This window comes from Choloepus didactylus, chromosome 4 (genome assembly GCF_015220235.1).
Source record: "Choloepus didactylus isolate mChoDid1 chromosome 4, mChoDid1.pri, whole genome shotgun sequence".
NCBI lineage: Eukaryota > Metazoa > Chordata > Mammalia > Pilosa > Megalonychidae > Choloepus > Choloepus didactylus.
In genome coordinates, this window is record NC_051310.1 from 175,007,541 (window position 1) to 175,031,211 (window position 23,671).

The following is a 23,671-nucleotide window of genomic DNA, read 5'->3' on the forward strand; positions in this document are numbered from 1 at the left end:
GATTGAATCTGACATGGGAGCATCAAGTTAGAAGACTAAATAAAAGCACTAAATCAAACTCAACATACCAAAGCTCATGTATTCAAATGGATATTTACTCATTATAGTAGCCTTTCAGGGAGTCTGTGTACTTCCCTGTTGAAGCTGCCATTGCTCTAAATATTTTTTAAAATTATTCCCTTGGAATTATATTCAAAGAATATGAGAAAATCATGGGCTGTTCTCCTTTGTCCATTTCCTATTTGTGCCCTCTTTTCCCATCCTCATTTTGCTCCACTTAAAACTATTACTTCTCGCTTCACGGTCCCCCCACACATTGGGCCCACAGTCTGAGGACACCTCAGAGAGTATCTTTGCTTGTCTTAGCTTTGTACTGAGAACTCCTAGGAAAGGGACTGACTTGCAGTCAGATACTTGGAGCTCAAGGGGAGCTTTTCTCTGAGCACTCCAGGAAGCTGACTAATTTTGAAATTCACATGTTTGCTATAAGTGCCCCAAGTCCATTTTTTTTCCCCAGAAAGTTTTGATCTTGACCTAGAGTAAGAAATATATTTTATATCATGTCATATTATACACCAATCAAATATAATTTCAACTAGTTACATGAAATGGTATTTACCCTTACTATTTTTGAGCTTTCTGTTATTTTCTATTTAGTTCCATTCCATTTCATGCAAAAAAGAATGTTGAATGAGTCTAAGTTAGTTTCATACATCACAAATGTGTTGCAGCTAGCAGTCTGAAAAACAAAGTACCATAGAGATAAGAGTGTAATGGCTAAAATGTGAATCACTAGAAATTGAATAAGTCAAGGATTACTTGTATTCAATTGAATATTTGGAATATGAGTTAAAAATTACCTTTGATTTCTCCTCTCCTATTTAAATTACTTTCTTCTCCTATTTGATTACTTTAAAGATACAATGTGTTTAGATTATTTACAAGAGTGTTTTACTGTTTGTTAGAAAAGCTTCAGAAGTTCTAGGTAAGTTATCAGCAGGTTTTAAAAGAGTTGCTTTGAACTGAAAGTTTTATGACTCACCAAAGAAGGATGAAGAATGCCCTTCTTTTTTCTTCCTTTTTATTTATCTTTTAAAATTTTGGATGAGATATATGCTGGAATATGATTGAATATAAGGAAAATAATTTCTTTTTAAGGTAAATTGTCTATTTTGATCTGAATGAGCAACTAACCTTTAGTATTTTCAGGTTTGTAATTTTCAGCTAGCTGTCTGTCTGCCTGTAGTTTTTATCCCCTGGAAGTAAGCAATCAGGACAAAGTCTTTTCTTTGAATATCTCCTTTAGAGCCCTGTGCTTCACTCAAGATGAACTCGCCTTATTGACTCCTGTTTTTAACAAATTTAATTTTCTGCTTTCCCAGCCTTCGGCTTCTAATGGATTGATTAGAAGCCACAACCTAACAGGAAAAAATTTGAGGAATTTAATAGGATGTAGTTGTAGAATGTAGTAAAAGTGGTAGTTGATCTCCTGACTTAAAAGAAGTAGATGGGAAATTTTAAAAAAGATTACTATATATTATAAGATGAATGTTTGTATTAGTCTGCATAAGTTACCAAGAAAAGGTCAAATTAATTTTGGTCTCTTCTCTTAAAGGAGGTACTGAAATTTGGGTAGCATTTTAGAAAGACTTATTGAAAAAAAATAATTTTTGAGCTGTTCCTTGAAAGCAGTAAGCTTTTGCTTTCTGGAAAATATAATTTTGAGAAGTTCTCATTCTCCTCCATAACAGATAAATGAGGTATTACTATGTTTTGTTATTGAATTTTTAAAATATTTTGTTTTGTCTTTTCCATTTTAATTGACTATAGGTTTTAAATCAAGGCACTATCTTTTCTTTGGCCAAAAGAAGGGAATGTTAAAATGATTTCCCCTTTTGTAATGAAAGCATACTAGCTTTTTGTAACTCCATGAGTGTTACTTTATTGAAAGTATTTATTCCAATGATGCTGTACTGTTTTGAAACTTGTTATTGGACTTGGATTCAGAGCTTAAGAGCTCTGTTTTTGAAGGTGAATTTAGTATTTAGAAACTGCTAAAAGCCACTCTAGAGCCAAGTTTTTCTGGTGGGTATAAAATTTGTCATCAGGCTGGTTAAAGCCATTTTCAGGCAGAAGAGAATCATGTTACAGTTGAGACTAAGTTTCTTGTATGGCTTTTATGCTAATTTGAGGACATTTCCAAAAGAGTTGTTCTAAAAATACATTGAGTAGAAACACAATTACTGAAATAAGTATGTAGCCCCTAAGATGACTGTTTTAAAGAAATCATGCATATTTTGATATAGAGTATTGGTATATTCATTTAAGCAATTAAAAACTTCAGATTATAATCATTTTGTTAAATCTGGTATAGAAGTCTTTGCAATTTCCTTCTCCCCTGATTTTTCAGACTTATTGCTTATAATTTATAATTTAATGGCTGATTTTATGTATAAATTTAGTTTTTTTAAAACAAGTAATAAATGATAGTAATAACATTTAAAAATGAATTTTATATGGAAGTGTTTCTTATGTACTTGCCAAAATTGTTTTTCTCTCATTGTCTTAGAAATGGCTTTGGAAGGATAGAGTTAATAATCCAATATTTCTTAGGAAAGCTTTGTCAGAATTTGATTAAATTTTCACTTTTTAAAAAGTGTGGATTTTACTTAATGATTGATCTTATAATAATTTTTAGATATAAACAGAATTGTAATTGTTTTTTTCTTTAATTAGGCTCACGAGGACCAGCGAATCCTCTGGACCATCAGATTACTAATGAAAGAGGAGAATCAAGTAGTGAGAGGTTACCTGATCATCATAGAGCACCTTCGGACACAGGATCCCTGTCTCCTCCATGGGCACAGGATCGTAGAATGATGATCCCTCCATCAGGTATGTGAAGAGTATAGTGATTATTTATAGTTGAAAGTCAGCCAGTATATGAACTATACAGGAATAGAAGAAAAGACGTTTTTCTCGGTTACAAGAAGAGCCTTGATACATATTAGAAAAACGACAATAGCACAAATTTGCTAACAAGAGTAATTAGGGGTAGTTGTTCATATTATAGAGGTTTTTGCCTTAAAATGAAATGTCTTTATTGTTTTGTTGCTTATAGAAGTAATACATGTTTATTTTAGAAAATCCAAACAATGCAGAAATGTGTAATTAGGAAAGTGAAAAAGTCCTGCTTGTCATCTTAGTATGTCCATCCCAGAATTTGACTGAATATCTTTCAGAGATTTTGTTGTGTGCTTTCATAAATTTATAGGTATACAAATTTGTACTGCTCTGCTGCAGCTATACCCTTCATCCTTCTTTGTAACTGTCATATTTTCACTGAACAATGTATCTTGGATATCTCACATACATACATGCATACATACATACATACATATATATATATACCAAAAGAGCCATAGCAGAATTTCTTGAAATAAGGCAATAACTACTGTTCCTCTAAGTTGCTAAACTTTTATTTATGCCCACTGTTTCATGGACACTGTTATGTGAAGTGGGTTATGCTTGCTTTGCCTAAATTAGTACGTATTTGAAAATATGCTGCTTCATAACCTTTCCTGAGACATTAAAGAGTGAAAAATATTGTGTTAAAAAAAACTAATTTCAAGAGTTAGTTTTTGCTGTGGTGGTGGTATGTCTGTGAAGTGATGGTCACTTATGGTCTAGTATCCTTTGTTTGTTATCACTAAAATATAAGCCTATTGAGGACTGAATTTTGCATCACTTTTGTTTAGGACTGTATCCCTAGCACCCAGAACAGTGCTAGGCACATAGTATGTACTCAGTACATTTTTGTTGAAAGAATGAATACTTGAATAATTCTGAGAAAGCTATATATTTTTTCCTGTCATTTTTATATTTAGAAATATATATGCTATGACTTCCAAACTTAGGATTTGAAGGAGAATCTTTCAAAGATTCTTTCTTTGCCTTTAACTTAACATTAATTATAAAAAAATTTAGTTGTGATAAAAATAAAGATAAATAAACTGCAACCTTTATGTCAAGGGACTTGATTGCAAGATTTTAAGGGATACTGTATCTCAACAAATGTATAGAGGACCTTTCTTTAGAGAACTCCCAAGTTATTAATACCAGGAGTTTCTGTCACAAGTGCTGCCTGTCTCCCCCAAATGTTGGGTAGTGGTTCTCAAACATGGCTGATTATCTGGAACCGCTTAGGAAACTTAAAATAAACACACAAATACTTGGGTTCCGTTTCAGACCAACCTTCTGAACATGATCTCTGAAGATGAGGCCTGTATTTCTAAAAAAACTCTTTAGGAGATTCTGAGGATTAGAATAACTTTAAAAACCAGAACCCTTACTATACACACAAGGGCCCTGAGTCTTCAAAGAGATGAGCTGGCATTCTTGAGGTAAAATAGCTATGTGAATCGATGACACGAGACTTCAGATCTTCCAATTCCTAGGCCATTGTTCTTTTCACTCCTCATGGTTCTTGTAGTAATGACTTTATTATTGCTTTTCCATAAAAGTAGGAAATATTCTACATGTCCTTTTAGAATTGCCTGAAACCCCTAATTCTCTGGCCTTCTTTTCAATATTGTCCTACAAATCCTTGAGTCTCCAATTTTTTTGACTGGTTAATTTCTTCAGCTTTCTTCAAGTTTAATGACTCTCCCCTCTATCATCTCCATTCTATTAAATCCATTCAGTAAATGTTTTATTTTAGATACTGTGTTCTTCAATTCTAGAATATCCACTTGGTTCTTTTTTATATCTTCAGTTTCTGTGCTGAGATTTCTTATCTTTTTATTCATCATAAGCATTTTTTTAACTTCATTGATCATAGTTTTATAATAGCCACTTTAAAGTCCTTGTATGATAATTTCAACATCAAGATCATTTTGCAGTTGCCTCTACTGATTGTCTTTTCCTTTAAGAATGAGTCACATTTTCCCGTTTATTGGTGTTTTGAGTCATTTTGAATTCTATCCTGGGTGTTGTGGAGATTCTGCATTCTATTATATTCCCCTGAAGAATGTTGGTTGGTTTTGTTTTAGACAGTTAACTTGGTTAGACTCAAATTGCAGACTTTTTCTTTCCTGTGATGGGCAGCAGCTCAAGTATTAGTTCAGTTCTTTTAGTCTTAGCTGAAAACAGCTTCAGTTTACCTAAAACACATGGGGTTCAGGGGTCAGCCATAGATTTGGGCAGAATTTATAGAGAATTTTGTGTTCCATTTCTCTTGCTCTCTGCTTTCTTGGATTTACTGCTGCCATTGCCTTGGGCTCTGTCCTCTGGTTCTTCAGTCCAGAAGGAAGACCACTGTTCTGTTGGAGTTTTAGCTGCTCTGTACTGCAGCTGGCTGTGGTCTGCCTCCAGGCTAAGCCATAAAAATGGGAAACTCATCCATTTTTCTGAGTCTTGACCCCTTTCCCAAACTGCTTGCTTTTGTTCATACTTTGGAGCTTTCAGTTATTTTTTGTATATTGTCCAGAATTTATAGTTATTATCTGTGGGAGGGAGTGTCTTTTATGAGCTTAATCTGCCGTACTGGAAGTGGAACCTAATTTCTATAATTTCAGAGCCTAATAAAAGTTAAAATTTGTGAGCTTCTAAATTGATAAGTCTTCATGGAAGATGTATGTATCCATTCTATCAAGAGTGTTTAGATACCACACCTGCTCCATTTGGTTTGACACAGGGGTCATCTATGTCAACTATAATCTCAAAGAAATATTCAGACAATGGTAATTTTGTAGACATAGGAAAGCAGTTTTACATACTATTCTATTCTAAACTTTATGACTAGGTAAGTGAGGTTAAGAGACCCTTAAGGCTCTAGCTTGGATGGAATAATGCTGATAAATGCTTTGAACCATTAGTCCTGTTCCCACCCAGAGTAAATTTATGAAAATATTCTAGTTTTGCCTTTGATATATTCCATTCTATCTGAATGGTCCTTCTGTTTTAAGTTACATATAGCTAATTGGTAAATTTGAGTACTGAACAAGAATGAGGGGGACTAGGTTTTTATTTTAGCATTGCTGCTAATTTTTTGGGTAACTTTGAGCAAGTTGAACAATTTTTACGTTTTCTCCATTCCATAATATAGGCTTTCATAAAATAGGGGTGGTAATATTTTAGAGTAACTCCCCCACCTTTTATATCAGGTTGAATTATTGGGGCTTATGAAGAGCCCTGCTTCCTGTTAATAATTGTCTTTAAGATTTGTCTTAAGTTTTCAACTATTTTAGATTGAAGTATTTGTTATGTTCAATAATGTAACTAAAATAACTAAGCTTCAGAAGAATATATGGATTCTGTAGTTGAGGTTTATCTATCATTTAGTCCTGTTAAACATACTTTGTAAAATTCATATATTCCCCTAATTAGTGGTATTTGGCAGAAATTTTTTAGATTTCTATTGGCTGAAGAAGAGTTGGCAGAAATAATTTTAAATGGTTTTGTAATACTGATAAAAAATTGTTTTTGCACTGTTAAATACATTGAAGGGGAAAAAGCTTTTTTACTTTATATATAGAAAAAATATACTGTAATTTGTCCTTTTTTATCATATATCCAATTCTGTTTTTACTGATTAGAAGTTTTGTTAGCAAGTATAGAACCACTTTCTTTAAATAATCAACATTTTATTTTCATTACTTTCAATAGCGGACTCAATTTTCTTAGAACAATATAGGTTTAAAAAAATTTTTTTAGAGAAGTTGTAGGGTTACAGGAAAATTATGGAGAAAATACAGCATTACCATATTCCCTCCAATAATTAACACTTCGCTTTAGTGTGGTATCTTTGTTACAATTGATGAAAGCATGTTATAATTGTAATATTAGCTACAGTTAATAGTTTACATTAGAGTGTATTATTTTCCCCAGATATTTCTGACTAATACCTTTCTCGTTTCTGTTTCTATTTTATTTTTTAAATACCTTCTTTGTGGTTACCCTGGGGTTTTAAATTCACAACTTACGACCTAATTTGAACAGATACCAACTTAGCTTCAATAGCATACATGTTCTCTGCTCCCATATTTCTCTGTTTCCCCTCTTCATGTTATTTTTGTCCCACATTACCTCTTCATATTTTGCATGTCCATTATTAGGAAATAGGACTTTTTCTTGTTCAATTGTATTCTGACTCGTATAGGAATTAAAGAGTAGGGTTGTACATTTAGGATACAGTACTATTGGGTTTTGCATTTACCCTTTTAATTACCTTTACTGAAGATCTTCATTTCTTCACACTACTCCAGGCCACTCTCTCCTGTCTTCCTTTCAACATGCAGAACTCCTTTTAGTGATTCTTGTAGGGCAGGTCTCTTTTTGATGAATTCTCTTAGTTTCTGTTTATCTGTGAATATTTTAAACTCTCCCTCATTTTTGAAGGATAGTGTTGCCTGTTAAAGAATTTTTGGCTAGCTGTTTTTCTCTTTTAGTATCTTAAATATATCATACCATGGTTTCTGAAGAGAAATTGGCACTTAGTCTTATTGCGAATACTTGAATGTGACAATCGCTTTTTTCTTGCTGCTTTCAGAATTCTTTCTCTTTGGCATTTGTCATTGTGATTAGAATGTATCTTGGAGTAGGTCTGTTAAGGTTTATTCTGTTTGGAGTATGTTGTGCTTCTGGAACATGTATATTTATGTCTTTCATAAAAGTTGGGAAATTTTTGGCCATTATTTCCTCAAATATTCTTTCTACCCCTTCCTCTCTTCTCCGTCTTCGACACTCATGATGCATATGTTTGTGTGCTTCATGCTGTCACTCAAATCCCTGAGACACTGTCTTCTGACTGTATCTGTTCTTCTGAATGCTGATTTCATTTGCCATGTCTTCTAGTTTGCTGATTCTTTCTTTGCCTGTTCAAATCTGCTGTTACATGCCTCTACTGTATTTTTAATCTCCATTATTGTATCTTTCATCCCCATATTTGTTATGTTTCTTTTTTAAACTTTGATATTCTTTTTTATGCTCGGACATGGTCTTCTTAATATCCTTTAGCTCAGTTTCCATATTTTCCTTTGTCTCCTTGAATTGATGTAGATTTGTTTGAACTCCTTTGATTTGTTGTTCCAAATTCTGTGTCTCCTCTGAAGTTTTAAATTGTTTCCTTGACTGAGCTATATCTTCCTTTTTCTTAGCATGGCTTATACTTTTTTTAAAAGCAGTTTTATTGAGATACATTTACATACCAAACTGGCTTGTAAATTTTTTACTGATGTCTAGGCATCTGAGTATTTTGATTTGCTAACTGTGAAGGTCAGTTTCTTCCTCTTGGTTAGTGTTTTATTTTTGATTGTGTTAAGGCTCTTCTTTGATGCTTTGTACAATTATTCTGGACCTTTAGAGTAACCTGTGTTTAACTGTTTAGATTTTCTCAGGTCTTCTTCACCAGAATCTTACCCTTAATATGCAGTACAATTTTAAACTGCACTTTTTGTGGAATTGTTTCATCTCCAGGAGAAAGCTTCCTTTCCTATATTCCTTTTCTGGGAATCTTGATCTGTTTTGTTTGTTTTTGTACAGAATTCTTTCCCCAGCCTCTGTAATTTGTTTAAATTCTCTCACTTAGTGCCCCCTTTTCATTACACTTTTCAGTTCTGGGACCCATCCTGTCTTACAGCAGTTCAATCGCCCCTGCCCCCGCCCCCCGTTTTTTTTTTCCTGTAAGAGTTGTCTGCTTCTTCTTTCTTCACCATTAGGGTATCCTTCCCTGGGGAGCCAGGTGGGGTCAATCCAGAAAAATCCGTTTTGTGTGTTTAGGTAGTCCAGCAAAAGACTGGATTGAGTTTGCACACCTGTTGCCACAGTTCTGCTGCGGTCTCTCTCTCTCTCTCTCTCTCTCTCTCTCTCTCTCTCTCTCTCTCTCTCTCTCTCTCTCTCTCTCTCTCTCTTTCTGTCTCTCTCTTTTTTTCCCCTGGGGACTCTCTTGTATGTGGCAATCCTTAGCTGCTTGCATTCTGTCCTGGGTATATTAAACAGTATTCCTAAGTTCTTATATCAACTTACATTCCCACCAATAGTATATCAGCCTTTTAAATTTTAGCCACTTTAGTCAGTATGTACTGATACAATTATTTAATTATTTATTTCCCTGATTATTAATAAGTTTGAGCTCCTTTTTTATACATTTATTGGCCATTTGTGTTTTATCTTTTGTGATGTACCTTTTATAGTTCCATGTTCATTTTTTATTTGCAATTTGACTTTTTTCTCTTGATTTTTAGTAGTTCTCTTATATTTTCTGGAAATGAGTTCTTTCCATTTATAATTATATGTATGACAGATATCTTTGCCAACTCTTTGGCTTTCCTTTTCACTTGATAAAGGTGTCTTTTGATGAATAGAAGTTCTTGGTATTAATATGGTTCAATTTATCAATCATTTTTCTTATGGTTAGTTTTTTTTTGCTTCAGAAATCTTTCCACTTCCCTTAGGCATGAAGATAATTTCTTGTTATATACTAAATCATTATTACACACTTCATATTAGATCTGTGATCCACCTGTAATAAATTTTGTATGTATGGCATCTAGTAGGGATCAAGGTTCATTTTGTTCCATATGAATATTCAATCAATTTAGCACCTTCAAGTGAAAAAACTCTCATTTCCCCACTGTTCTTCATTGCTACCTTCATTTTAAATTAAATGTCTGTATATGTGTGAATGTGTTTCAGGTTTTCTATTAAGTTATTTTAGTCTCTTTTTCTTATCCGAACCAATACTAGATGATCTTAATTTCTATAGCTTTAGAATAAGTCTTGGTATTTGGTAAAGTCCTTGTTCTTCTTCTTGAGGATTATTTTGACTATTCTTGCTAAAATTTCAATTTGATATAAAATTTAGAATCTTCAGGCCAATTTCTGAAAAACTTTCTGATGGAATTTAACCTGGTATTACCTTTATCTATAGATAAATTAGGTCCTCTTTAATTTATATCAGTGCCTTGTATTTTTCTGTGTGGAGGTCTTGTACATATTTTGTTAGGTTTATTTCTAGGCATATGATATTTTTGACACAGTTGTAAATTGAATCTCAATTTTTTTCTAATTGATTTTGTGTATTGTTCTTGTATCTAATAACCTTATCTGCATTTGACAGATACAGTCATGTTGTCTGTGAATAATGATAGTTTTATTTCTTCGTTTCCAATATTTGTATATGTTTATTTTATTATGTATATATGTATGTATACGTTTATTGTTAATTGCCTTATTGTACTGGCTAGTACCTCCAGTGCAATGTTGAACAGAAGCACTGATAGCAGGCATCCTTGTCTCATTCCTGATCTCAGAGGGAAAAGATTCAATATTTTAACATGTTGTGATGTTCTCTATAGATTTTTGTTGTATACTCTTTGTCATGTTTAAAAAAAGCCCCTTGTATACTTCTTTTGCTAATAGATAGCAATTTTATCAGTTGAATTTTGTCAAATGCTTTTCCTGCATGTTTTGAGAAGATCATGTGATTTTTGTTCTTCTTTTCCTGTTAATGTGGAAAATTATATTGATTAATTTGTGAATATTAAATCAAACTTTCCCAAGAATAAACTCAACCTGGTCAGGATGTTTTATCTTTTTACACATTGCTGAATCTGGTTTGCTAATATTTTGATCATGAGACAGATTGGTCTGCAATTTTTATTTTTTGTAATATGGATGAGTTTGGGAATCAACACTTGCTGGCCTTATAAAAGGAGTTTGAAAGTTTTCCAACAAATTTTTGTCTTTTGGGGGTTGCTGATATTGTGGGGATTTATTTTAGAAGTAAAATAATGATACGGTATCTTTGCTGCCTGATTAAGAGTTGGGAAATTTTCACGTTTCCCTACTTTATCCATTTATCCAGTTCTGCCATTTACTTAATCCCATATTTCAAATAGAAAGGGATAACTCAGTTTAGACTGCAGTGGTTGGTATTGACCTTTTTTTCTACTGGGCTAACTCAGATCTGTTGAGCCAACTCTTTGCTAAGCTTCTGAAAAAGGAGAAGAAATGAGCCTTCAAGACCATCTAGGTCTTTCTCTCTTCAATTACATCCCCTACCCCTTGCGAACTTGCTAATTATAATTCTCTCTCCATTGACTCTAGTTGATGCCAGGTGGTTTCCTTGATTTTGTCTGGAAGGTGGGTGTATCAATAAGTCCCATGTGGCTTAGTCAGATGGAAATGACATATCAAACGTTCATGGAGTTAACATTATGTACTATTGCCTAGGACAGTTATAGAAGGCAGTTTGTTTGTCCATTATCTATAAAAGGATAGGAGAGAGTATGTTCCTCATACTTCCAGAACGAGACATGCACACTAATTTAATGGAGTCTGCCATCACCTCTCAGGGATTAGATAGATTGCCTATAGATTTTCAGGGATTATAAATTCTATAGGAACCCAGAAATTGCCATTTTGTCATCATAAATGACTTCTGGGGACAAAGGAGGCATGGCTGTAGAACCACCTGAGTTCAGAGTCTTGTCCAAATTCATGTCTATTCAGATGTCCTTAATCTGAGCAGTGTGAACATTCTATTCATCTGCTGAGTTGTAGGTCTTTCTCTTTAATGTTGAATGGATGCTAAATTAAAAAATGTGACAGTTACTGAAAATTTGGTCACTGATGACTTCTGAATAATAACCCTTCCTGCTTTAGTGACAATTTCTTTTATCATCCCTGTTCTGCTTAATTTCTTGTTATGCTTACAACATTTTATGTTTTTTCTTTTTTTCTTATAGCTCTCTCTCCAAAGCCTTTTTGATATGTTGATGTATCCACTTCATCCACTATTATGAAAATTGAGTTAATATGAATTTATGTACTGGCATACATATGTATAATTAAGTTCTATTCACATGTCCTAATTTACACAAAAATAATTGAAAACTTCAAAGTCCAAAGTAGCATACTTATGTTTACTGCAAAAGCAAATAAAAATTATATTTAGATGCAGTTTTACTAAAATTGCTTACTGTTGTCTACTAAGAATATGGAAGCAAGAGAAATGTATAAGTTCAATCTATTAAACTTTAAGTAAACTTGATTTTTTTTGTACTAATGAAGATATTTTAAAAACTTCTTTTCTAGGCCATATGTATCCTGATCCAGCATTTCTTGCACAAAGACAAGACAGGTTTTATTCTAATTCTGGTAGATTATCTGGACCAGCAGAACTCAGAAGTTTTAATATGTCTTCTTTGGATAAAATGGGTAAGAAATATATATATATGTATTTTTTTTAATAATTCAATTTTATTGAGATATATTCACATACCATGCAGTCATATAAAGTGTACAATCAGTTGTTCACAGTACCACTATACAGTTATGCGTCCATCACCAAAATTAATTTTTGAACATTTTCATTACCACACACAGAAAAGTAATAAGAATAAAAATTAAAGTGAAAAAGGACAATTAAAGTAAAACAGAACACACTGGGTGCTTTTTTTTTTTTTGCCCGTTTTTCTACTCATCCATCCATCCACTGGACAAAGGGGAGTGTGATCCACATGGCTTTCCCAATCACATTGTCACCCCTCATAAGCTACATTTTCATACAATAATCTTCAAGATTCATGGCTTCTGGGTTGTATTTTGATAGTTTCAGGTATTTACTGCTAGCTGCTCCAATGCATTAAAACCTAAAACGGGTTAATCTATATTGTGCGTAAGAGTGCCCACCAGAGTGACCTCTTGGCTCCTTTTGGAATCTCTCAGCCACTGAAACTTATTTCATTTCATTTCATATTCCCCTTTTGGTCAAGAAGATGTTTTCTATCCCATGATGCGGGGTCTAGATTCCTCCTTGGGAGTCATATTCCATGTTGCCAGGGTTATTTACACCCCTGGATGTCAGATCCCACGTAGGAGGGAGGGCAGTTATTCCATCTGCCAAGTTGGCTTAGCTAGAGAGAGAGGGCCACATCTGAGCAACAAAGAGGCGTTCAGGAGGAGATACTTAGGCACAATTATAAGCAGGCCTAGCCTCTTCTTTGCAGTAACAGTCTTCCCAAGGGCAAGTCCCATGATGGAGGGCTCAGCCCATCAAACCACCAGTCCCCATTGTCTGTGAGCACATCAGCAACCCTTGAGGTGGGACAGCCCAACAGCCCTGTATTCTCCCCCAGCAATGTTCACATTAGTGGTAGCATATAATATTTCTCTTTTTGTGCCTGGCTTATTTTGCTCAGCGTTATGTCTTCAAGGTTCATACAAGTTGTCATATGTTTCACGACGTCATTCCTTCTTACTGCTGCGTAGTATTCCATCGTGTGTGTCTACCACATTTTATTTATCCACTCATCTGTTGAAGGCCATGGGTTGTTTCCATCTCTTGGCAATTGTGAATAATGCTGTGATGAACACTGGCGTGCCAATATCTGTTTGCGTCACTGCTTTCAGATCTTCCGGGTATATACCGAGAAGTGCAATTGCTGGATCGAAGGGTAACTCTATGTCTAGTTTTCTAAGGAACTACCAGACTGTCTTCCAGAGTGGCTGAACCATTATATAGTCCCACCAACAATGAATAAGAGTTCCAATTTATCCACATCCTCTCCAGCATTTGTAGTTTCCTTTTTGTTTAATGGCAGCCATTCTAATTGGTGTGAGATGGTATCTCGTTGTAGTCTTAATTTGCATCTCTCTAATAGCTAGTGAAGCTGAACATTTTTTCATGTATTTCTTGGCTATTTCTGTTTCCCCTTCAGAGAACTGTCTCTTCATGTCTTCTGCCCATTTTATAATTGGGTTGTCTGTATTATTGTCATTGAGTTGTAGGGTTTCTTTATATATGCAAGATATCAGTCTTTTGTCAGATACATGGTTTCCAAAAATTTTTTCCCATTGAGTTGGCTACCTCTTCACCTTTTTGACAGATTCCTTTGAGGTACAGAAACTTCTAAGCTTCAGGAGTTCCCATTTATCTGTTTTTTCCTTTGTTCCTTGTGCTTTGGGTATAAGGTCTAGGAAATGACCTCCTAATACAAGGTCTTGACGATGTCTCCCTACATTATCTTCTAGTAGTTTTATGCTACTGTCTTTTATATAGAGGTCTTTGATCCACTTTGAGTTAATTTCTATGTAGGGTGTGAGGTAGGGGTCCTCTCTCATTGTTTTGGATATGAATATCCAACTCTCCTAGCCCAATTTGTTGAAAAGACTGTTATGTCCCAGTTCAGTGGCTTTGGGGGCCTTATCAAATATCAGTCGGCTGTACATCTAGGGGTCTACGTCTGAATTCTCAATTCGATTCCATTGATTGATATATCTATCTTTGTGCCAGTACCATGCAGTTTTGACTACTGTGGCTTTATAGTAAGCTTCAAAGTCAGGGAGTGTAAGTCCTCCCACTTTGTTTTTCTTTTTTAGAGTGTTTTTAGCAATTCAAGGCATCTTCCCTTTCCAAGTAAATTTGATAACTAGCTTTTCCAAGTCTGCAGAGTAGGTTGTTGGAATTTTGATTGGGATTGCATTGGAACTGTAGATGAGTTTGGGTAGAATTGACATCTTAAGGACATTTAGCCTTCCTATCCATGAACATGGAATATTTTTCCATCTTTGAAGGTCCCTTTCTATTTCTGTTAGTAGAGTTATGTAGTTTTCTTTGTATAGGTCTCTTACATCTTTGGTTAAGTTTATTGCTAGGTACTTGATTTTTTTAGTTGCTGTTGAAAATGGTATCTTTTTCTCGAGTGTCTCTTCACTTTGTTCATTTCTAGCATATAGAAACATTACTGATTTATGTGCATTAATCTAGTATCCTGCTACCTTGCTAAATTTGTTTATTACCTCTAGTAATTATATTACCAGTTTCTCAGGGTTTTCCGGATACAAGTTCATATCATCTGCAAATAATGACAGTTTTACTTCTTCCTTTCCAATTTAGATGCCTTTTATTTCTTTGTCTTGCTGCATTGCCCTGGCAAGCACTTCTAGCACAATGTTGAATAACAGTGGTGACAGTGGGCATCCTTGTCTCATTCCTGATCTTAGAGGGAAGGCTTTCAGTCTCTTACCATTGAGTACTATGCTGGCTGTGGGTTTTTCATATATGCTCTTTATAATTTTGAGGAAGTTTCCTTCAATTCATACCTTTTGAAGTGTTTTTATCAAAAAGGGAGGTTGGATTTTGTCAAATGTTTTTTCAGCATCTATTGAGATGATGATTTGAGTTTTCTTTTTTGATTTGTTAATGTGTTGTATTACATTGATTTATTTTCTTATGTTGAACCATCCTTGCATGCCTGGAATGAACCCCACTTGGTCATGTTGTATGATTTTTTTAATGTGTCTTTGGATTCGATTTGCAAGTATTTTGTTGAGAATTTTTGCATCTATATGCATGAGGGAGATCGGGCTGTAATTTTCCTTTTTTGTGGCGTCTTTGCCTGGTTTGGGTATTAGATTAATGTTAGCTTCATAAAATGTGTTAGGTAGTGTTCCATTTTCTTCAATGTTTTGAAAGAGTTTAAGCAAAATTGGTGTCAGTTCTTTTTGGAAAGTTTGTTAGAATTCCCCTGTGAAGCCATCTGGCCCTGGGCATTTATTTGTGGGAAGTTTTTTGATGACTGATTGGATCTCTTTGCTTGTGATTGGTTGGCTGAGGTCTTCTGTTTCTTCTCTGGTCAGTCTATGTTGTTCATATGTTTCCAGGAAATTGTCCATTTCCTCTTCACTATCCAGTTTGCTGGCATATGTTCATAGTATCCTCTTACAATTTTTTAAATTTCTTCCGGATCCGCAGTAATGTCACCTTTCTCATTCATTATTTTGTTTATATGGGTCTTCTCTCCTTTTGATTTTGTCAGTCTAACTAGGGGCTTGTCAATCTTGTTGATCTTCTCAAACGATCAACTCTTGCTGTTATTTATTCTCTCTGTTGTTTTTTTTGTTCTCTGTGTCATTTATTTCTCCTTTAATCCTTGTCATTTCTTTTCTTCTACTTGGATTAGTTTGCTGTTCATTTTCTAGCTTCTTCAGTTGCTCCATTAGTTCTGTGATTTTAGCTCTTTCTTCCTTTTTGATGTAGGCATTTAGTGCTATAAACTTCCCTGTCAGAACTGCTTTTGCTGCATCCCATAGGTTTTGATACGTTGTTTTCTCATTTTCATTCATTTCTATATATTTAGCAATTTCTCTTGCTATTTTTTCTTTAATCCATTGATTACTTAGGAGTGTGTTGTTTAACTTCCAGGTATTTGTGAATTCTCTAAGTCTCTGATGGTTATTGACTTCTAGTTGTATTCCGTTGTGTCAGAGAATGTGCTTTGAGTAATTTCAATTTTTCTAAATTCATTGAGGCTTGTTTTATGGCCCAACATGTGGTCTATTCTGGGGAAAGTTCCGTGAGCACTAGAGAAGAATGTGTGTCTTGCTGATTTGGAATGTAATGTTCTATGTATGTCTATTAAATCCAATTCATTTATCAGATTGTTTAGGTTTTCAGTTTCCTTATTGGTCTTCTGTCTGGTTGATCTATCTATAGAAGAGAGTGATGTGTTGAAGTCTCTCACAATTATTGTGGAAACATCCATTGCTTCCTTTAGTTTTGCCAGTGTTTGTCTCATGTATTTTGTGGCACTTTAACTAGGTGCATAAACATTTATGATTGTTATTTCTTCTTGTTGAATTGCCCCTTTTATTGGTATGTAGTGGCCTTCTTTGTCTCTCATAACATCCTTGTATTTAAAGTCTATTTTATCTGAGATTAATATTGCTACTCCTGCTTTCTTTTGGCTGTAGCTTGATGAAATATTTTTTTCCGTCCTTTCACTTTCAATTTATTTGTGTCCCTGTTTCTAAGATGAGTCTCTTTTATGTAACATATTGATGGTTCATGTTTTTTGATCCATTTTGCCAATCTATATCTTTTAATTGGGGAGTTTAATCCATTTACATTCAACATTATACTGTGAAGGCATTTCTTGAATCAGCCATCCTATCCTCTGGTTTATGTTTGTCAGATATATCTTTTCCCCCTCTCGCTTATTGTCCTTTAATGAACCAATGTTGAATCTCTTTAGTGGTGAACCTTTCTCCATGTCTCCCTGTCCTTTCTTTGTTTCTCTGTCGGTAGGGCTCCCTTTAGTATCTGAAGTAGGGTAGGTCTTTTATTAGAAATCTCTCAGCATTTGTTTGTGAAAAATATAAGCTCTCCCTCAAATTTGAAGGAGAGCTTTGCTGGATAAAGTATTCTTGCTTGAACATTTTTCTCTCTCAGAATTTTTAATACATCATGCCACTGCCTTCTTGCCTCCATGGTGGCCGCTGAGTAGTCACTTCTTAGTCTTATGTGGTTTCCTTTGTATGTGGTGAATTGCTTTTCTCTTGCTGTTTTCAGAACTTGCTCCTTGTCTTCAGTATTTGACAGTCTGATCAGAATATGTCTTGGAGTGGGTTTATTTGGATTTATTCTATTTGGAGTTCACTGGGCATTTATGCTTTGTGTATTTATGTTGTGTAGAAAGTTTGGGAAGTTTTCCTCAATAGTTTATTTGAATATTCTTTCTAGACCTTTACCCTTCTCTTCCCCTTCTGGGACACCAATCAGTCTTATATTTGGACGTTTTATTTTATCTATCATATCCCTAGGTTTATTTCGATTTTTTCAATTTTTTCCCCATTCTTTTTTTTGTTCTTTAATTTTTTGTTTTGTTGTCCTCCAGGTTGCTGATTCATTGTTCAGCTTCCTTTAGTCTTGTATTATGAGTATCCAAAATCTTTTTAATTTCATTAACAATTTCTTTTATTTCCATAAGATCATCTATTTCTTTATTTACTCTTGCAATTTCTTCTTTATGCTCTTCTAGGGTCTTCTTCATGTCCTTTATATCCTGTGCCATGCTCTCGTTGTTTGTCTTTAGTTCTCTGATTAATTCCAAGTACTGCATCTCCTCTGATTTTTTTTTTTTTTATTAAATTCAGTTTTATTGAAATACATTCACACACCATATAATCATCCATGGTATACAATCCACTGTCCACAGTATGATAACATAGTTATGCGTTCATCACCACAATCTGTCTCTGAACATTTTCCTTACGTCAGAAAGAACCAGAACAAGAATAAAAAATAAAAGTGAAAAAAGACCACCCAAATCATCCCCCCATTCCACCCCATTTGTCCTTTAGTTTTTATCCCCATTTTTCTACTCATCCATACACTAGATAAAGGGGGTGTGATCCCCAAGGTCTTCACAATCACACTGTCACCCCTTGTAATCTACATTATTATATAATTGTCTTCAGGAGTCCAGACTGCTGGGTTGGAGTTTGGTAGTTTCAGGTATTTACTTGTAGCTATTCCAATACATTAAAGCCTAAGAGGTGTTATCTATATAGTGCATAAGAATGTCCACTGGAGTGACCTGTCGACTCCATTTGAAACCTCTCAGCCACTGAAACTATTTCATCTTATTTTGCATCCCCCTTTTGGTCAAGAGGATACTCTCAGTCCCACGACGCCGGATCCACATTCATCCTCGGGAGTCATATTCTGCATTGCCAGGGAGATTTACACCCCTGGGAGTCGGGTCCCACGTAGTGGGGAGGGCAGTGAGTTCACCTGTCGAGATGGCTCAGTTAGAGAGAGAGAGAGGGCCACATATGAGCAACAAAGAGGTACTCAGGGAGACTCTTAGGCACCATTACATACAAGTTTAGACTCTCCTTTGTGGTAATCTGCTTCATGAGGGCAAGTCCCATGCTCGAGGGCTCAGCACATCAAACCGCCAGTCCCAGTGTTTGTGACAACATCAGCATCAGTCCAGGTGAGGAAGTCCAGCACTTCTGCACTTTCCCCCAGCTCCTCAGGGGGGCCCTGTAAATATATTATTATTCTTTGCCCAAATTACTTTGGGATGTGTCACTATTTCACTCTAACCTATACTAACCTACCATATCTCACTGATACTGATTTAGGTGTTTGGTTTTGGATTATCCATATTGTCTGGTTTCTTCATATGCTTTAAAATTTTCGGTTGTTTTTGGCCTCTTGGCATTTGCTTAACTTGACAGGGCTCTTTTAGGATATGTAGGCTAATTCAAAGACTAATCTCTAATTTGTCAGATCTACAGCTTGGTAGCTGGCGTACACTTTCTCTAACTAACCAGGATGTGACGTCTGCAAGCCACCTATTCCCTTGAAGCCAGTTCTCCCCAACTTTGTCTTTGTGGTGTGTGGGGGTCTGATTCTTGTGGGGGTCCAATTGGTGCACCAAGTTTGGGTGTGTTGTTGGTCTGAATGTGTCCACCCTGAATGTGGGGCTTTTATCTGCGTGGTTAGGGAGGGAGGGTGGCTTTAATAATCAATCCTCCCAAGTGTTCCTGGAGATTTAAGGCTGTTGCAAGAGTCCAAACCTTCAGTTCAGTCTCGCCACAGATTGTCTCTGCCGCTGACCCACAAGTCCTTGGTATTGGTATATGGTCCCTGGGATTTCTGAGTGGGTCCCTCTTCCAAGCCGTACTCTCCTAGGGCCTCTGCTGAGGAAAGGCTGTGCTACGTCACAAGTGCGCGCTGTCCCTCGAGGGAAGTTCTGGGCCACTGGGCCGTGTAGGGGCGTTCCTACCTTGCTGAAAGGATGGCTGGATGGGACATGTTAACTTCCCCCTTTTCGCACAGCTCCGCCTTCCTAGCTCCAGGACAATTAGCTGTGGGTGCGTGAGAGGTTGCTGTCCACGCCCATTGTTGTGGCGTGTACGCGTGTTGCTGCAAACACTTCCTGTCACACTGGGGTTTTTGGCGCAGCTCTGGGCTGTGGCGTCAGCACCAGGCAGGAGCATTCCCAGCCCGCCAGGAAGATGACTGCAAGGGGCTTGGTTATTTTCCCCTTTTGGCTCACCTCTGCCTTCCTCACTCCGAGACAATTAGCAGCAGGTGCACGAAAGGCTATTATCTATGCCAGATATTGAGGCGTACCCACAGCCCATTCCTGCCGTGCTTCACTGTGCGATTCTCGCTGCTGTATCTGCAGCCGCTTTTGGGTTTTTTAAAAAAGAACTAGTCCAACTCCAAACGCCAGCCCACGGTTTCCTCACACTGCAGCATGGCTGCCGGATATTCAGCAGGTTTACTCACTTGTTTCAGAATGTAGACTTCTGGTTTCACCAAGTGCGCCGGTCCCTGTGGATTTAGCAGACCTTGTCCAGCTGGTGCATTGCTGGAACTGGTGTTCTGGGTCACTTTCTGGCTTTTATCTAGTATTTTTCACGGAGGTGTTTTTTGCCCTGTCTCTCCTAACTGCCATCTTCCAGAAGTCCTATATATATATTTTAATAAGGGTAACATACTAAAAAACTAGAAACTGAATAAAGGACTAATGTAATTGTTATCTCTAGTAGCTCTTAAGGCCAAAATCTTCTTCTTAAAAACTTCCTGGTTTATGTTTTTTGTTATATCATACACTGACTTAGCATCTGAATATATGTGGGTGGTTGGTTTGAACATCATGGTAATAAGTTTACTCTATGCACCTATGATAAATTTTACTCGGTTTTTTTCATGACTAATTTTAGTTTTTTCATGACTAATCTTCTAATTGTTACAGTTTGTTTACATATATCCTGTTTAGTAAGTGGGGGAATCAGTCAAGCAAGTATGAATGAATATGTGAAAATCCACCAGAAAAATAATTTGGGTACATACTCTGTTGATGGTATAATCAGTTACCTTGATAAACATTGCATACTTAGATAGATTTACCTAACATTTACTGAGCAGCCTACTATTTGTCAGGCATTCTTGTACTTAAGTACCTCACAGCAACTCAGCTGGGTTGAGAAATGTATGTACCCAGTGTATCGATCGGAAGATAAAAAGATATGCAAGTGATGACTCAATATAGCTGGCTAATATATTTAAGTAGAAATTTAAATAAATGTATTGATAAAAGGAGATGTTGATAAAAGGAAAAGGGTATATATTTGGGAGGCATCCCCCAGTTGACATATTTATTATTTTAGAAAAATCAGTCTTTTGAATACCAAAACAAAGAAGTAGGCTCATGGTATGGATTGCTATTAGGTAGATGTAGTTAATTCTGTTTGGCTTTTGAAAATTTTCCCTCCATTAATTCTAGCTTAATGGAATGAAAGTATATGTGTGTGATTGAACATCCACTTCTAAACACACACTATTTAAAAATTTTTACTTCTCCATTTTTTTCTCCTTACTTGGGAAATATCCAATTTAGCAAAGATTTATTAAGGGCCTACTGGGATATCATTCATTGCTCTGGGGATAGGAACAAACAGTAGCAGCAAGTTTGACAGGGAAAATTTATGAGTTTCATTTTGAACTTACAAAATTAGCAGCATCTGTGATACACCTGCATGGATATTCAAGTAGGCAGTTCAAGCTTTGAAGTCCTGGGGGAAATATCTGGATCTGAATTATATAGTTGGACATCTTTATTAGTATATATCTAATTAAAGCTGTAGGAGTGGATAGTATTTCTCAAGGAGAGAATGAGAAGAGGCCAAGGGTAACTCTGAGGATTCCATCATTTAAGGGTGGTAAGAGGGAGTAGAGCCCACCAAAGAGACTGAGAAGGAACAGCTAGAAAGGTAGGAGGGACACAAAGAAGGAAGGGTCTTATCATGGGAGTTGAAGGAAAAGGAAATTTCAAAAGGGAGGGAGTGGTCTGCAGTGGTGGGAAGTAATGTAAAATAAGAACTAAAAATACCTTTTTTGATTCAGCAAAAAAGAGACTATGGTCTTGAAGAAAATAATTTCAGTGGAGCAGAGGATGTTGGAAATAAACTGCAGTAAATTGAGGGCTTTTGAATGGGAGGAATTGTGAACAATGTATATTGAACAATCCGTGATTGTCAAAGAGAGAGGTAGCTGGAGGGGAATTCTCTTATTCTCTCATTTTAAGAAAGTAGTCAGGAGAGACTTGCCGATAGGATGGACCTGGCAGAAAGGGAGGAGAGAGCCAACAGACAGGAAGCTCCCTGAGTAGGCTGTAGGAGAGGGATTCTGAGCACAGGATCAGGGTCGTGAATTAGCTAGAAGCATCCTTTTCCATTATCATAGTAGGGAAGGTCAGAGAGAAATGGTTGCAGATACCTATGTCTGGCCACAAAAAGTTAAGGGAGTTTCTCAGTGATTGGTTTAGTAGGTTTGAGGAGAATGGAGAAAGTTTGAAATTGCTGAAGAGAAAGCTGGTAGGGAGATACAGACAGAAGGCCAGGAACATGCAGCTGAAAGTGTGACTTGAGAGCCATCTATAGTGGTGCCAGTCTACATGGCTCTATATTTTTGTTGTTGTTTTAGGAAGAAAGGGAACAATGCAGGGAAGTAGTAAAGAAAGGAAGGAGGGGAAGGATGCTACCTCCCAGTCATAGATGTCTCTCCTTATGATGCTGTTGTAGCAAAATTGCCTAGCTAGGAACTAGCTGGGGAAGTTACTGCCACAAGCCTTTGCAGAACTCTTAAACTGCCTAAATTTTCAGGAACCTTAGGCTGTTCATTTTTGTGATCCTAAAATGGATGCTGGTATCAAGCTGGTTTATGTGCAGACAAGGGTTGTGGGGTAATATCAGTGTCCTTTGTGACCTGGATATATTTTAGGCATGGTGTGATAAATCATATATTTTTCATGGTTTAACTTTTATATCTAGATGGACCAATGTCTTCAGAAGTGGAATCCAGTAGAAATGATACCAAAGATGATCTTGGTGTAAGTACCGAAAGTGGAATTTTATCCATGTATTGATTTTAATTTCTTGGTTTACTAGAAAAGAAATTTACCAGCAGTCTAGTTTTTGATATATATAAAGCTGCTTCTCTCTTTTTGACGAACTTACTTCCTACTTAGTATTAAAGCTTTTTCTTTTCTGGATTGTAACCTTTGGTAATAAAGTGCAACTTGCAGAGTAATGGTTTGAGTTAGTTTACTACTAAAAGAAGAATTTGGATTTTCCCCTTGGATTTTTATTTGAATGTTTTAAAGTATTTTTTGTTTACTGTGTTTGCAGTCTTGGTTTTAATGCTCTTGAAAATACAAATATAGGCATCTTACCTTTTCTTTTTTTTCAGTATCTATTTGATAAAACAATGTATATTTGGTACTCTTGCATTGCACTTGTATTTTAGCTTTTGCCAGAATATGTTGGGTAAACTGTTTGCTAATGAATTAGTAAAATATTTGTGATAGTTAAAAACCATCTGACATGTTAATGTGGAAAACTGTTTGCATCTTTCTCTGGAGCCTTAAAGACTACCTTAGACTGCTTTCTGCTTAGGTGCTGAGGTTTCTTCTAGGCTTAAGATTTTTAGGAAAACTGTTACAGACTTTGCTGTTGTTTTAGTGACTGCCATATGTCGATTTGTTACAGAATTTAAATGTGCCTGATTCATCTCTCCCTGCTGAAAGTGAAGCACCTGGCCCTGGCTTTGTTCCTCCACATTTTCCTCCAGCTAGAGGTCCATTGTATCCACTGGATCCAAGGGGACCATTTATAAGAAGAGGGCCTCCTTTTCCTCCACCTCCTCCAGGGAGCATGTATGGAGCTCCCCGAGATTATTTTCCACCAAGGGACTTCCCTGGCTCATCACATCCTCCAATAGCAAGTATGTTTTTTTATTTCCTTTCTTTTTAAAGCATAATATGTGTTTTATAGAGTAAATTAGGGATATTAATTTTACTGTCTATTC

The 23,671-nt window shown here is 35.9% G+C and overlaps 1 protein-coding gene across 13 annotated transcripts in view; it reads left to right on the top strand.

The window, feature by feature from the left end:
- The window catches only part of MIA2 (MIA SH3 domain ER export factor 2), a 122,369-nt gene that overhangs the window by 97,118 nt on the left and 1,580 nt on the right, over positions 1–23,671 (top strand). For all 13 annotated transcript variants that reach the window (XM_037834889.1, XM_037834885.1, XM_037834887.1 and 10 more), the window contains 4 exons: positions 2,737–2,895; positions 12,097–12,219; positions 22,636–22,694; positions 23,353–23,587. In XM_037834889.1, the coding sequence (XP_037690817.1) occupies positions 2,737–2,895; positions 12,097–12,219; positions 22,636–22,694; positions 23,353–23,587 (576 nt within the window). The remainder of the gene's footprint in view (positions 1–2,736; positions 2,896–12,096; positions 12,220–22,635; positions 22,695–23,352; positions 23,588–23,671) is intronic.